We start from the raw sequence: 16361 nt of genomic DNA, 5'->3' as shown, positions 1-16361 counted from the left end.
GCATTACGCTACCGCCTACTTCTTTTTTTTTCGACTATCTGAAAATACAAGCATTTTTGTGGAACAAATCGTTCGACACTCGTTATTTATCCGACGCGTTCGATTAACGCCCACTCGATTGGGCCGCCGGTGCGAGCGCTATGACCATCATTTTCCTTTTTGCCTTTACGTAATTAGACCCCTGAAGAATGGTGGATACTGGTACAAATGACCTAGTATTTTGTGTCATCATCTCCCGGTCTATAGTATTTGACTAAAATATATAATTTAGTTGTTGAGATACTTTGCTAAGGTCATCGACCTTTATACCGAGGCCTTTTAATTTAATAAAATTAATTTTAATGAGATTTAATCATTTGGGAAATCTGGAGTTTGACGTTGAGATTTGATTGGGCTCTTGCCAGTCTGTGATCATCTCTAGTTTTAATTACAGAAACGTCATTGAATATTTATGTCTTTGATTAGTTATATTATTGTTATGGACTGATCAGATAACTTTATTGTTATGAACTGATCAGATAACATAAAAATAATTAGTTTATTACAGTGTATTATGTAATAAGCTGTTTACTATTATCAATAACAGAATATTGATAATAATACAGATAAGAAAAAAGTTTTCATACACCACGTTGCGATACACGTACATAAGCTTTTTATCCTTGCAATAATATGGCATTTGGAACAGTCGATTAATTAAAAATTTGTGCAAAGCTTTACCATCATAACGACCTACAATGCTTACGCAAAATCTTACGCTAATATGAACTTTGGCTGGAGTTATCGTAAAGAAGTGTTCGGAAGAAACAGCATCTCTGTGCATTTTCACCTGTAGCAAATTATTCTCGAGAAATACTTGGAACTATACCCTGTTCAAGTTAGCTTGATCTTTTTTACAGGCGGGCTAGTGATGAGAAACAGAAAATATAACATAAGTATATAACAGCCGATGTAACAATGGAATGCTTAATTCAAATTAGAATTTAATATTTTTTTACTTATTTTTCTAAAAGAGTTATACCAGCTAAAGTGACCCCAACCAAAAGGAACTGTTCGTAACAATAACTTAACAATGATCTTTAATAAGAATTTTTGTAATCGATATTTGTAGCAGTTACTGCCTGTTTTTCGTGTCTACCAACCGACCGATGTAAAATTGTAAAAGCGTCTATTTTCAGTGTTTCTATTTAAATGTTACTTTGAAGCAATAATATATAATAGGAAAAGTCTTAATATTTTCGGATAACGCTTGAATGTTTAGAAACTTTTGTGACCATAAAAAATAGCCTGCTAGCATTGATCATGCCATGAGAATATTACATTAGGGATTAATGTTTGTATGGATTTTTGTGTAAATTTGTGTTTATGAAAATCCAACTTAAACAAACAAACAAAAAGTCATAACATATTAGAGAAGCAAAATGAGCGTATGACAGATCACCATACTTAAGAAAATTCGCAGGGTTTCGCCAAAACTGCGTGAACTTTTGACCTTTACATTAATTATTAACAATGTTTAATCTGATGTAGGCTTTTAACAATAATTTCTCGCCTTTTCTTTGGTTAAAATTGTAACTTAACAATTATTATTCGTCGAAAATTACGCACATGATTAGATGGTTTTGAAGATGTACAATATGTATTAGATTATATTGGCCATTGCGTATGTAAAGTATACGCATACATTCCATACGAATTAACTTTGATATTGATATGATATTTAATATGTACCAATTTCTTATAGTAAGAAATACGTATTAATTATGAAACATATTACACATTAGAAAATATGAGAGCCAGGATGAATTATATTTTGTTTAAACAGTAAACATTGGATCAAAGGAAAATAAAAAAAATGTAATATAAAATTATATAATGATTACAATTTATAATTAATGCGAAATATCTGTTACAATATGTTAAATATAATGAAAATGTAATTAGTAGTCAAGGAACTGGCTCAATGGCACTATATTTCGTTATTTTTTTTTAATATTTAGCAATGTTTTAGATATAATATGAATGAAAAAGGATTTTATCTACATTATATAGCAACTTTAAGAAAATCTTCCTCAAATAATAACTTTTTCTATTGTCTTTAAAATAATCGCGGCATCGTATACCTCATATAGACTAGCCTTATCGACGGAACAACTGATCATATTTCACTTTTACTTTATGATATCTAAAAAGAAACACCTAAAACTATATAATATAAATGCAGATGTCGAGAAGTCTAACTACAACAGAAGATAGGCTAAATGTTTATAGGAATACTGTAGTTTATCTTTGAGAACCTTAAATAAAATAAATCATAATTTAACAAATACATCTAAAGGAAAAGATAACTTAATCTATACATTATAATATTGAGACGATAACAAGTTATTAACAAATATGTATTGTAAATAAGTGACACCCTACACGTTTAAATCATTTATTTGTAATATCATAACATAAACTGTATATATTTTAGTTCAACAACGAATGAAGCAAGACAAATGCAAATATAAGATTCGCTAAATGTTTGAACACAGCGGTGTATTAACTACGAGTTGCATATAATATTGGAGTCATTTTTTGACTATAGGTGGGATACATCACTAGAATAGGCAGAGGTGAATTTAATTGTCATCAATTAAACTAATTTGATAGTCGCATAAATAAAATAGTTCAATAGTCGCTATCGCTTACATGTTAAGAAATTATATGTGAAATTTGTCTTATTTTTATGATCATTGTGTTCATTGGATATTCTTTATCAATATTGTAGCACACAATTTAGACGTTAAATATCTTCACGATAATTAGATACATAAAAAATCAAAAATTGTCAAGGGCTAGCACATTTTTAAAATTATTTCGATATAAACGAACACATTTCAATTAATACGGTAAAATAATTTTACAAATGTATATAAAAAAATACAAAAAACTTAGTAATGGGCAGTTGGGTTAGGTTCAAACATTGGCAGTGTTTCAAATGAACAGCGGTAATATATATTAATTTTACATATAAAAATAGGAAACTGGAGCGATACTTAGTGTATTGAGATTTTAATGTAGTCTATATTATTAGATTTTGTACAAAATTTTTCAAAACAAAATCCAAATCAACTTAAAGATGTGTTTAAAAATCTGTTCGTGATTTGGCATAAAAATAATATATAATTATTAGAAATTGATTACAAAAACATTTTCAGTTGTTAAATATTTTGTACACAATCTATTGAATTAGGGCAATAATTTCATACATATATACCAAAAAAAAAATGGTTCAATTCTAATCAATTTAAAATTGAACTAATTCTTAGTAAGTTAAATGGTGTATTTAACGTAAACTCGAAACAAATACATACAAGATATACGAAGAATATAAATGAAATTGATGACTACTAAGGCCCGTCGGCTAGGAGAATGCTTTTCTGGCGTTTATCATTAATTGGTCATGACTAGTGATAGAATACAGAAATTCATAGTTCAAATAACCATTTAAAAGTTGATATAACGACATTGACATAACTTATAAACATTATTTACCGGATGTTTAGTTAAACGCGAATTTTCTTTCATCATTGATTGGAAATTCGTAAGAAGCACACCCTAAACAATATTAACAGGTAAAACCAATAACTTTAAATTGTATTATTCGTTAGTAGGACAAATAAAGGATGATAATATTGTTATCGTGAGTTCTTCGACACTTCACAGTTACGTCGTCCATCCGATCAGGAACTTGTCACGCATTCTCTTAGCGATCGAACATTTAATTGACAATTTTTGTTATAGGCTTTGCATATCTACAGAATAGAGATAACATGAAAAATAATCACACAAACTTTATACAATAGAAAATCAATTATTAAACGAATACCTGCATCTACATTCCACACGTTTCTTTTTATAATAAATATACAGAACCTCTTAATTAAATATAAATAGGGGTGCTACATATGTATATATGTACTCCCAGGAACAAAATACTACTAGCTACACTTGCTTGTGTGTTAATTTGTAGAGCAAACAAATTTGTTTGTTCAATTTACATACAAATGAACGCACAAAAACTACGAACGCAACGTGTCAGGCAACTAAACTCCATTATTTAAAATAAAATATTACGAGCAGCTATTCACACATAGTTTATATCTAAAACACGAGGTAGTCATATGGGGAAGGGACATGTCACTAGAGGCCACTCCAATGGCAGTAGACAAATAAACAAATTTGACCTTGAATTGACATGCCGTCATTGGTCTAAAATAATGTATGGTATTCGTTATGGATTCGATGAATGTCGGTGGAGTTGTCATTGGAATTTTGGAAGGAAAGCTAAATTGGATATAAATAGTTAAGTGGAATAGTGTTGTATTATAAGTAAAGGGTTATATAGCATGGCTTTTAGCAAATCGAATATGTAAGTGTAATTATCGTTATCTATCTCCTTCTGACATTGGAATATGCTACATATATTAGTAACAAATTAATGATTACACTTTTTGCCTGGTCTGCCTGTCATGGTTGAGTGGAACAGCAAAATAATTACATTAAACCGATTTTTCGAAAGCTTCTAATACATTTTATAGTCTATTTTTAATTTTTTTTTAATTATGATATTTATGCTCGATACCCTATTTCTCAACTACGACGTGTCTTTTGAATAGGGATTCGTGAATATTCATATGTGGATCTAGACTATTATTATCCTACATCTATATAAGTATACTTCGAGAAATACAATAATAATTTTGGGAATGTTGATAATTTATGTTCATAATTTTAATGCTATTTGTTAATATATATGCTCAGTAATGGACTGTAATTATTTATCAATGCCGTGATTAAAAGTCGGAAGTTTATATACAAATGGTTTGTTCAATATTCTCTTAAAAGTATTAAGAATTATATTTCTGGCAATCATTAGTTATTTGGCAATATATTATTAAGTCTATTACAAATAAAGCAATATATCAGAATAATAACAAAGCTGAGATTCTGGCAAATAAATACATTTCAATATTTAAGAATTTCATATTTCTTACGAAAGTACCTCTCGGTTTATCATTTTATTTTATTCGATATATTCTTGTTTTTTATTTCACTCTTCTTCTGAATTTTCGGTGTTCAAATATTTATATATTGTAAATAATTCAGAATAAAGAATACGTTTTAAATGAATAATACTAACCCCACAAATTAACTTTCAAGATAAAGGCCTCACCGTGTTAAGCAACTTTGCGTAGTAAATTTAATTAATCATACAGTCAGCCACGAACCGAAAAATTAAGGTTCGATTTTCGATCCTTAATTTCTAAGAGATATGATTATTATTAATTATTAACAATAGAAACCTTACTCGTACAATCTCATAATAAATAATTCAACATTTTTACGACATTATATTGTTGCTGCTGACGATGATGACGATGATTTCCGTAAGAGAAATGATAAATAATGAATACTATTGCGTCATTTCGACAGTCGGTGGTAAACTAGAGGTTATATTGTTATGCCGCGAAAGTATAGCGGCTGGCTCATCGAAGAAGCAGTCGAAGTTCGTGTCTAGGAACAGTTCTTGTAGAATTCTACGCGAGTACAGCATGTACGTGTCCCTTGACAGAAGAGCGCACACGTCGGAGTACACGCAAGGGCTACGAAACACATCAGGGTGTCTTTGCTTGAGAGACAGCAACGCAGAACGTGCCTGAAAATATTTAAAAGCAAACAGTAAGTACCTACGTTCAGATCAATAAAATAAATATTTTTTTGTCTATATACTGTACGCATCAGACATAAACAATACATTTATAAAACTTGGCACTTTTGAAAGAGAGTCGGATAATCTATCCAATGAACGTAACTGACCTGCTTCAGGTGTATGGGGTTAGACATAAAGAGCACGTGGCGAAGCAGCTGCGCCTGCGGACTGCCCGCCTCGCTCGACACGCGCGCCTCGGCGTACGTCGGCTCTGTGGGCGCGGTCAGTATAAATACAGACTTATTGAAATGTGTCATTTGCATGTCTAAAAAACTGAAATATACTAATTATACAAACATAAGTCGATATTGGGCTATATCGAAATCAAGAAAATCTCAAAAAATAATAAAATCAAACGAGCCATAAGACTCTAAAAGTTTCAAAGATATAATAATACAATTACTTTACCAGTAACTACAAGTTGTGAATCATCGTAAAAATGTAAAGCACGGTACCGGCGAAGAAGGCCTCTCGGAGCTCGTGCGAGGAGGGCGGGCGCGTGCGCACGCAGGCGAGGCAGTGCGCCGCCGCGTGGCGCCACGCCGCGCCCGCGTCGCCGCCCTCCCGCGCCGCCGCGCGCTCGGCCGCGCTGCCCCCGGCCGGCGTCGCCGTGCGCGCGGCCGCACCTATCGGCGATGGCGGTGGAAGTATTATTATAGGTATCGAATATCTATCCGTCGCGACGTCAGGGTGATATTAACTGTTTACGCTGACTTCTTTTTAAATATAATATAAAATCACTATTTAATCAAGCCGTTTATGTCATTCGTAATATGTTGATAAAAAAAAATACATATTTTTAGTGGTTTTTGTTTATTCGAATATCTTTGACAATAATCCAAGTTATTGTAAAATAAATGAATAAAAGGTAATTTTATATGGAAAAAAGGCTTTCTATTGTTATTATAATGGGTTTCAATTATTATTATACATAAGATGTATAATTTTTAATCAATACTGTGTGGCAAGTTATCAAGTTATTATACTCTCGATTATTATTTTCACTTTAAAGAAAAATGTGATATAAATGGACTAGTCGTGCAGATATTCAGAATATCTTCAAAACATTCATACTAATAATATAACATTTCCGTGTATCATTGTCTTTAGCAGATCACATTGACATCATTCGTCATACCTCAATGAACATGCAAAGTAGAAACATAATATACATTGTCTTAGTCCGTCTAGAAACTATTACATTAAGAATATTCTTTGTTAAACGTCTTACTTTATTATATTGCGCGAATCCTTTACCTCTTTACAATAATAGTGTCATTCATATATTGATGGTAAATATAATATTCCAGCTGAAATCTATTGATGATGATTTAAATTTAAATCATAACAATACTCACTCTTATGAAAGCCAAAGTTATGGCTATCAGGCGTGCGTGATCGATTGTCCAAAGTCGTAAATTCTCCTAAATAAGACGTCACTCTATTTCCACATTGATCCTCGTCACCATCTGCTTCTTTTTCTTCGTTGTCGCTAGGTATAAAATCAACCATTATAAATATGCTAGGAAATAATATTGGTCTTAAGCATCTAGTTAAGTTATATAAAACAGCCCAAACATGCTTCGTCAAGTAAATATTTAGGTAGAGTCAGCATAAAACTACTACTACAAAAATGAGAACGGATCACGTCTCGCGTGAGACACGTTCATGGACACGACGAGGGTACTCACAAGGGGAAGAGGTCGAGCAGGTTGGCGGGCAGGCAGATGCCCATGTAGTAGAGCGCGCGCGCGGCGGGCGCGGGGCGGGGGGGCGCGCTGGGCGCCGCCGCGCGCGCCGCGCCCTCGCCCGCCCACAGCGGCTTCCAGTCGTACTCCAGCAGGCTGCGGGAGAAAGACTTGTGAGGAACTCGAGCGTCGATAGCGGTTTTAAATTCTGGGAAGCTGAGTTTTCATGTGCTTAATTTATGTAAATATATAATTCATGGCGTCACGTCAAATATAATGCAGGTCGGCGCGTTAAGAAAAAGCTCGTAATCCTTCCGTATGTCGAATTAAATTCTCAAAATGTGAATGTATTCAGCGACTCGCATTGGAGAGCGTATTGGTTAGTATGTATATATCATATCACTTTTAATAGTTTAAATAAGTAAACACCTCTTGGGTCAAAATTCGAACTGTTCCATAGTTTCAAGCTATACTTTCTTTATTAGTGTGAGGGTTTTTTTTATATATTTACACAAATAAATCGTTTCTTTAAATGGTACAAATTTTTATCTGTATTAACTTGAAACATATAAGTTTTTGGGGAGAATTTAGCAATATCATTGCACTGTTTGTGATACCAACGATACCTTAGTTTAGTCATCCTCTCACGAATAGACTTTGCTCTATCTCGGAGCGAGGAAAAAGGCTTCGCACGTTGATTGGAGTCGTAGGGCAACCAGCTCAAAACATCGACATCGCTGGAACTCATTGCATCACTTTCTGACACATGATGCGGCCTAATTAGTGATGAAAGTTCACTATGAATATTAATATTCATTAATTATTTTCATCAAATATTGAAGATAAAAATTACACAAAGAATAATAATTAATTATTATTGGTTTATACCTTATCTTATTTATATAAGTGATTTGACTTTATTGGTAAAAAAAAAATTATACAAATGTTTTTCCATAGCACATCACATAACAGCATTCTGTCTTAAATGGGGGATTACTCTGAACACGTTTAATGAAATGTGTATCATAAACGCAGTATTTTTAGTACAAAAGCATAAAAAAATATATATAAAACTATACCCATTGTTTTATCTTTACATGTTTTATTTTACTAAGACGAATATTAAACTTTAAGTCAATTACATTGATAATAATAATATGTAACATTAATGATATAACATTATATGATTAAGTATAATGTTAATGGCAAAAATCTAATAAAAAAAGTACCTTCTGTGTTTATTAAGAGTTTGCAGTGTGGCATATCCTCTCAGGTCCATCTGAGTAGGAGGTGAACTGGCAACTTCTGGTGTTGTAAAACCTGAAATCATCCATTAGTTAGAACAAATTTAAGGAGTCCGACGAGAAAATAACTTAAAGTTAATAAAAGCTTATAATCACGTACACCGAAAAATAAAAGGTTGTTAGTTTTTTAAAAGCTTGAAAAACATTTTTTTTTGTTGCAGGTAATTAATTATTTGCAGGTATTAAATTAATCCTATATTAATAAATAATAATTAGGATTCTCAATGTTAATTGCCGATTACTTCAGAGCTCCTTTGGTACGATGTGTTGGTACCGTAAGAACGTACCCATTACAAAAACGACATTCGACTTACAGTTATTTGCCAAAAAAAATATAGAAATTATATATGTGTATCGGTTGTGCTGACTCTTGTATTGTCCGCATTCCCTTTAAAAAATAAGGCCAGACAGAGAAAGCGTGTACCACGCCACTGTGTATAAACATGAGGCTCACTGGAGGTGGAGGTGCGGCGGCGCACGTCGGGCGGGCGCGCGCGCTGCGTGGCGCCGCCGCTGCGCGCGCCGTGCAGGCTGGACGAGCTGGGGATGGGGCTCAGCTTGGGCACGCGCTCGCTGCGGGCAGATCGCGTAGGCTTTAGTAGGTGTCCTATTTACTTATGTGATGATTACTAGATGCGTGTCAATTGCGAACAGGTTATCGTTACTGTTTCTTTTTATTATATAATGTGTATAGCGAAATAAAATTGACGTCGTGTATTTGAGAGTAATAATGGTGTAAATTGAAGTACAAGTTTTTAATTGTGAACCCTATAGTAAAGTGTCATAAAGTCAGAGTGCAATATATATCGATCGAGTTGTAGTCTGCGATGAATCCTATACTTACGGGATAACATACTTCCCGAGGAACGAATCGCAACTGCTCACTCCACTAGTACTCGATTCACTGGTGTGTCTCTCTCGGCCTTCATACGAGTGATCCAGTGAGTAATTCCTTGTATATTTATTTTCCATGTGCAATCTGTAAGGACCGCGTTCGTAACTCGAACAGTCTCTCAGAATATCTACAGTTCGAGACTCGGTTAGCGAACGTTCGTGTGAACTTGATCCTTGCGTTGGGAGTGTGTGCGACTTCCTCTTATCGGCATCGCGGCGCTCGAAAATATTTATTTTAGGATCTAGCACATCTTGGTCTTTGTCTTGCTCGGTAGATATCGACCCAATGGTTCGATTTAACTTCGTTATCTCGGAATGTAAACTTTCCGCAGTACTTTGATCGGTGTGATCGGAGTGTTCACTCAAATCGATGTCAAAAAATCGTCGGTCGGGCGAAGTGATAAAAGCGTGACCATTGTCCTGAAGATCCATCATCTGGACGAAGTTTTCATCCGGAATAACGGGGAATTGATCGTGTCTAGTATGTCTGACGCAGAACCAACCTACATTTGGGAAAAAAACATTCATGAATCAATATTTATTTTTGTTATCGAATGCAATTTTAAAGGAAATAAGCGTATTACCTAAATCAGCAAGCAGATTTGCGCCATCGTAGGTGCTACCAATTAGTGCGAGGACGTAGAAGGCGGTCGCTCGCACTGAGTACACGGGGCTGTATTTGGCCAGCCGCACGATGTGCACAGGAACCGCGTCTTCCAGAAATCCGTTACTCAAATTCATCAGTTGCTGCAAGCCCTGCGGTGTCACCGCCGTATTTCCGACTGCCCACAGAGACGCTTTCAGATCGACAATTTCCTGTTCGGTGACGCATTTCTTCTTCTGCAGAATCTATTAGGAAAAAAGAAAAAAGAAAGAATAAAAAAATCGATTCACTCGATGAAATTATCTCGAGCGGAAGGCGAGAGGATACGTATGTTAACTGTATGTTACAAATAAGGAACTAATTCTTGATTTCCAATGAATGGATTGTGATTGACGCACCCTGTAGTGGTGCGGCAGGCAGGCGGCCAGCAGCGCGCCGGCGGCGGGCGCCAGCGCCGCGAGCGCGGCCAGCGCGCCCAGCACGTGCGGCGGCGGGCGGGCCGTGCGGCGCGCCGCGCGCGGCCGGCGCCCCCCCTCCGACAGCGCCAGCGCCTCGTGCACGCCCGCCTCCACCAGCCGCACGTATCTGCTCGCAGTCGACACCGACTATTTATAATTTATTACAGTAGGCTCCTGGAATCCCTTGTACGTCGCCGTTTTACAAAATTTAACCGTGAAGCCCCCGCCGTTTTGGAATATAGATTCTATCGACGAGAAATCGTAGGAAACAAAGTAGCTACTCTTGAGTATGGATTATATAATAAATTAATTTCCAATCCAATTTTTATTAATCTCTGTAATCTAGTCTTAGCCTTTGTAGGTAAGCTTAAATCTTGTCGAGTACCAAATGTATAGTATGATAAATACCTATAATTGTATGACTTGTTCCAAAAATCGAGATGTTTTTTGACGAAAGCGATAGAATATGCGTCAGTATTTTGCGCGGCGGCGGCCACTTCGAGTCCCAGCCACAGGAGGTAGCCCCTGTCGCCTACAGCTGAGAAATCTAACGACGAAGGTTCGGCGGTTCTATCCAGCCGACAGTTCTGCCCCAGGGAATCCTTCATTGTCATTAATTTCTCGAAGAAGATCTGATTACAACAAAAAAAGCCATGGTATAGTTGCTCTTCCAGAAGTCAATTCAAAATTGTCTTTATACAAATAATGTTGATAAAACTTACTGGTACACTATAGGCTTCTTCTAAGATGGTCAGAGCGCATTTCACGACAGTTTTAGATTCGTCTTTGATTTGTCCGACTAACATTTGCAGAATCCAAGTATCCATATCTAGCCCGTTCGTATCTGTTTCATCTCTAGAAGTAAACTTCCATTGCTCCTGTACAATATTCTTTTTTAACTTCGATTTTTTTCTGACTAAATCTCTCGATTTTCGCGAGGCTCGTAGGAGTACATTTAGGAACTGTGTGGCGTACAATCTCGACGCTAATATATTGCATGTTAGCGTTTTGGCAAGAATATCTCTTGGACTCGAATCCAATGTGTAGTCTAAGCTCGATATCACTAATTTAACGTAACAACTATGATGAGTTTTTATTGACAATTCAAGGAGACTGAAAAAAGATATTAAAATAATAATATTTTTGTCATGATAAATAGAATTAATAAAGGAATATTTAAATACAAGGCATCACTAATACTGACTTTTCATAAAGCCTCGTCTTCTTAAAAAGTCTCAGTCCGGTATGAGAATGACACAGTTGTCCAATGAACAAAAAGTACATCTGACACATAGTGTTGCACATGTGTTGTGGACTGAAGAGGCACTCGTGAGCCTTACGACCAGTTTCAATCGCCTCAATCTGTCGACTGACGTCGTTAAATAGGTCTTCCAATAGTCTTTGTGAATCAGCCTAAAAATAATTTATTTCTGATTTAGATACATATTTTTGTCTATATTAAAAGTTTTAGGTAAAAACAATATAGCTTACATCATTGTGACACAGTAGCTTTCTAATTAATTGACAACCAGCGCGAGTGGCGGAATGTCCATTACCAATTGTGGATAGATCAGTATGAGAGTATTTATTCGAAGATGGTTTTAAATAGTTTATTATGCGACTGGCCCATGCTTTATGTCCACTATCACTCAAATTTAATAACGGCGTGCCGTCGGTTTCCTAAAAATATAATTTCGAATTATTAAAACGTCAAAACACATCGCATGACACGATCACAAACAATCCGATCCTTACCTTTAATATAGTTCGTATCACTTCCCAATTCCAGGTATTACCATCCTTGTTCTGCATCACGAACGAAGACCTGAGCAGGCTGTCACAGTCGCGCTCGAAGAGACTGAAGAATTTGGCCGACTTGGTGACCTTGCTGACGGCGGCCGTGGTGCGCGAGCTGACGCTCTTGCTCTTGACGAGCGCGCTCACGTTGCGCGCGGCCACGTCGGCGCGCGAGCCCACGCTGTGCCGCTGCTTAGGCTCCGTCTCCACGTCCGATTCGTTCTGATACTCGCCGTTTTCGTCGTGCGATGAGTCCCGGTTGCACTTCGGTTTGGCCATGTCGGCGTTGTCTCTCTCCTTCCGGCTCTTCGAGAAGTCTTCCACCTTGGTCCGGAAGGCGCCGCTGCAGTACTGCACGATGTGGTCGAGGAACAGGCTGTTGCTTGCGGGCCGCGCCTCGAGCGTGGCGTGCAGTCGGCACAGGGCGGCCACTGCCGCCAACGCCTGCGGCTTGCCGGCCGACGCCTGCGAGATAAGCGACGGTAGCGCCGGAGTTATGCTGCATATTTGAGGGGGTAGGAAGAGGTGTATCAAATGCAACAGTTGACCGAGGAGCACGGTCGCTCGGACCGATATGAATGTGTCGCTCGTCACTATCACTTCGGCCAATCCGTCTAGGAGACCAGCCTGAAAAAGAAATAATAGTATTTTAAAGCTAATCATATTTTAGTCATCATCATTACGAACTAAGGTATCGAAAGTAGGCTGACCTCTAAAAAGCATTGTAGTAACAGTGCGAGGTGATTTTCGATTATGTCAGGGCCGGTAGCACCGAGGTGCGGTAAAATGGCAGTACCTTCGGCTGCCACAAATCCTTCATTCAATCGCCAAGAATCCTATAAAAATAATTTTACCATTTTACAAAATAAAACAATATTTAGAAACAACAATCAATGAAAATCAATGAAAAAAAACTTACTTGAAAATCAGACGGGTCAACGGCATCCAATGCTACCGAAATTTCATCAGTCCAATCTGGTTGTGGCAGTCCAACTAATTCATATAGTAAATCCAATATTGCTTTCTAAAAAAAAACAATTTTTGTACTAAATAATTATTACTTCACGAGATCAAACTTTTTTTGTAACAAATATGAATGAAATGAAAAACTTTACGGATTATACAGTAAGAACCCACAAACGAAGCGACAGAACAGAACACGAGGTAAAGTTACTCACTCGGACCTCAAGCCGCGGCAGGTAGAGCGCGGCGACCAGAGCGCGCAGCCCGCCCGCGCTGCGCGGATGGCAGAAGTGCAGCAGGCCGGGCCAGCTGCGCAGCACGCATAGCAGCGCCAGTCGGCTGCACGTGAAACGCATCTCGCGCTCGTCTCTACGGTCACGCAAACTTATAATAAAATACAACAAATGGGTTTGTCATTAATGACTAGGATACATATTACATAATTATTTTTAAATATTGTAGTAAAAATAGGGAGGTACAACTAGATCGACTTTTAAGTTTAAATGAAACACATATAGTCTAAGAGCCAGTGTTCCGTAGATTAACAGCTATATATACAGGTATATATATATATGTATATATAGCTATTAATCTACGTAGTAGGAAATGGAATAAGTCTGCCATTAAATTTTTCTATATTTTTTCTTATATATTTTAAGATATTGATATGGCAGTCATGCTGCAATCACGTTTTAAAAGTAAATTTTTATGCCTTTCAACTCCTTGGCACGCTCAAAGGAACCCTCAATGGGAACGGTGAACCTCCATTTCTCAAGGGCAGGTGAAGCAGTATACCTGGTATTTATGTTGAGTTTGCTACTATACTGTAAGTCAGCGGAACACTGGCTCTCATTTAAGCAAACATTATCCATTACAGGCATTTACTTTTTTGACATAACAGTATGTATATCACAAATCATTCTAAATATTTTAATCTGTTTTATCTTAATTTTTATTTATCATGCTTTCTTTTTTCTTTTAGTTAGTTAGTTTAGTTTTTCTTTTTAAGTCACTAATCTAATTAACTATTAACCTCATACAACAAATCCAGTTTAATTTGATTAGTAGTTTTGCCTTGACCGTATGAAATAATGATAATAACACCTAAGTATTCACCTGCTGGTATCAGTTCCTGCTGGTTTATATTGAAAATCACAGTAGGGTGAATTGAGACATGTTAGATCGATTCTAGCAGCACTTCGTGACTTTGGATCATTGAGTGTATGCAAAAGTACACCACATAAAGCCTCTGCCATACGTGGTGTGGCACATTCTGCAAGTTGTCTTGTTACTGCAGTTACTCCTCCACATGATATAAACAGATCTGGATTTAAAACACCTGTAAAAACAAAATATCCTAAATGATTGACCTTTTTTACTAAACATATTAAAAATTCAAATCAAACTTGCAAAATTGCTTACAAACTAAATATATCATGTTGAATTATGCAATGGACCTACATATTTCAGCTAGAGTCGCAATAGCTGGTCTTGATAATCTGTTGCTACTTCCATCTCCAGCACTACCTGCTCGAGCAACAGCTGCTAGACAACGTAACAGACCTTGGTCTATGTATGCTGCACGGTAGCGCCTTTGGCCTTGTTCAATAGCACCAACGACAGCAATGACACGTCTCACTACTTTTAATGCTTGTGCTCGTTCCTCTTCATTGTGAAGCATTAAATCCATAGACCTTACCAAATAAATCATACAATAAATGACTCAGTATTCATTTTAATTCTCCAAAGCCATTAAAATAATATATTTATTTATTTCATTATATTGCTCTGTTCTCTTTTATTATTGTTATCACTAAAGTTCAACTTACTAGTTGTTAAAGGAAATATAACACAATATTACTACAATATGCAAACGGCAAACAATCCACAACCAAGAAAAAATATTTAAAATTGTCTCATCAAGCAGATAAAAATTATTTAATAATGTGTAAAAGTAATTATATGGAAAACAGTTAAAATAATATTCAAAATACCTGATAACTAGATATGGCAGTTTCAAAGTATTAAAGGTTGCAACATCACTTTCTGTTTTAATTAAATATCGTAATACTCTAAGTGCAGCAGCTCTTATGACCATAGATTCATCAACAAGACTTATTCGGATGCTGAAATAGAAATACAAAACATTAGTCAGCTGATATATTCTGTATTACACAACTTTTTGCTCACTATATAATTCACAAGATCCAAGTAGAATGTTTTCACTTACCATGTCATCAACTCATCAGAAGTAAATCCGAGTTTACTTCTGTCTTCCTTATTAAGTAAGGTGACTAATGCGTCTAGATAGGACCACCTATAACTGTCAGAACTACTTTTCTGTGTTAGCCTGCCCAGTCTAAAGTCTGAAGGCAAATTTTTGTTTGTGGGTGATGTATCATTGTGAAAAGATTTCTTTGAGTACAGACCTTGTATTATTTCTGTTATATTATCTTCAGGTGTTTTATTTTTAGTGTCTAACCTATACGTATTGCCACCATGTTTACCTGCAATATTATTGATTCTTCAAATAAATTATATACTTCACTGTTTTGTACTGTATACCAATTAAGGAAATATTTATCATTAGTATTTTAATACACTAGGTACGCCTATGCTATAAACAGAATGAAAACCAATAAAAAATATTTACCTTTTCTACGACTCAACCTATTTTCAAAAGTGGCCATTATAACATTTTTCTCGGCACAAGTTTAATATTTACGAAACGTAAATAAGTTGAGAATATTTAAAAGAACCATCTATATTTTCTAAATTCTATTATAAAGAATTGAGACTCAGATAAAAAATGCGTTTCTTATTCCTGTTATCATGAGACGCATTGTAAATTTGACACTAGTATTTATCAATAATCTGTGGTTGTCATCCTTCTGG

The 16361-nt window shown here is 36.0% G+C and overlaps 1 protein-coding gene across 1 annotated transcript; it reads right to left on the bottom strand.

Moving 5' to 3' along the window:
* Nucleotides 1–1905: 1905 nt before the first annotated feature.
* On the bottom strand, nucleotides 1906–16295 carry LOC125064029 (rapamycin-insensitive companion of mTOR). Its single transcript, XM_047670802.1, has 24 exons — nucleotides 16120–16295; nucleotides 15697–15973; nucleotides 15461–15592; nucleotides 14928–15160; nucleotides 14583–14805; nucleotides 13682–13835; nucleotides 13423–13527; nucleotides 13214–13339; nucleotides 12462–13130; nucleotides 12198–12386; nucleotides 11911–12119; nucleotides 11429–11819; nucleotides 11115–11338; nucleotides 10647–10833; nucleotides 10229–10493; nucleotides 9595–10147; nucleotides 9205–9323; nucleotides 8676–8766; nucleotides 8073–8222; nucleotides 7450–7602; nucleotides 7117–7250; nucleotides 6214–6384; nucleotides 5866–5969; nucleotides 1906–5704 (listed from the first exon to the last, which is right to left on the bottom strand). Exons 1-24 carry the CDS (start codon nucleotides 16154–16156, stop codon nucleotides 5462–5464), a joined length of 5139 nt encoding a protein of 1712 aa, XP_047526758.1. The 5' UTR covers nucleotides 16157–16295; the 3' UTR covers nucleotides 1906–5461.
* Between the last annotated feature and the right edge of the window lie 66 nt (nucleotides 16296–16361).

This window comes from Vanessa atalanta, chromosome 5 (genome assembly GCF_905147765.1).
Source record: "Vanessa atalanta chromosome 5, ilVanAtal1.2, whole genome shotgun sequence".
In the NCBI taxonomy this organism is placed as follows: domain Eukaryota; kingdom Metazoa; phylum Arthropoda; class Insecta; order Lepidoptera; family Nymphalidae; genus Vanessa; species Vanessa atalanta.
The sequence above is the reverse complement of the archived record's forward strand: the minus strand, read 5'-3'. Positions and strand labels throughout refer to the sequence as shown.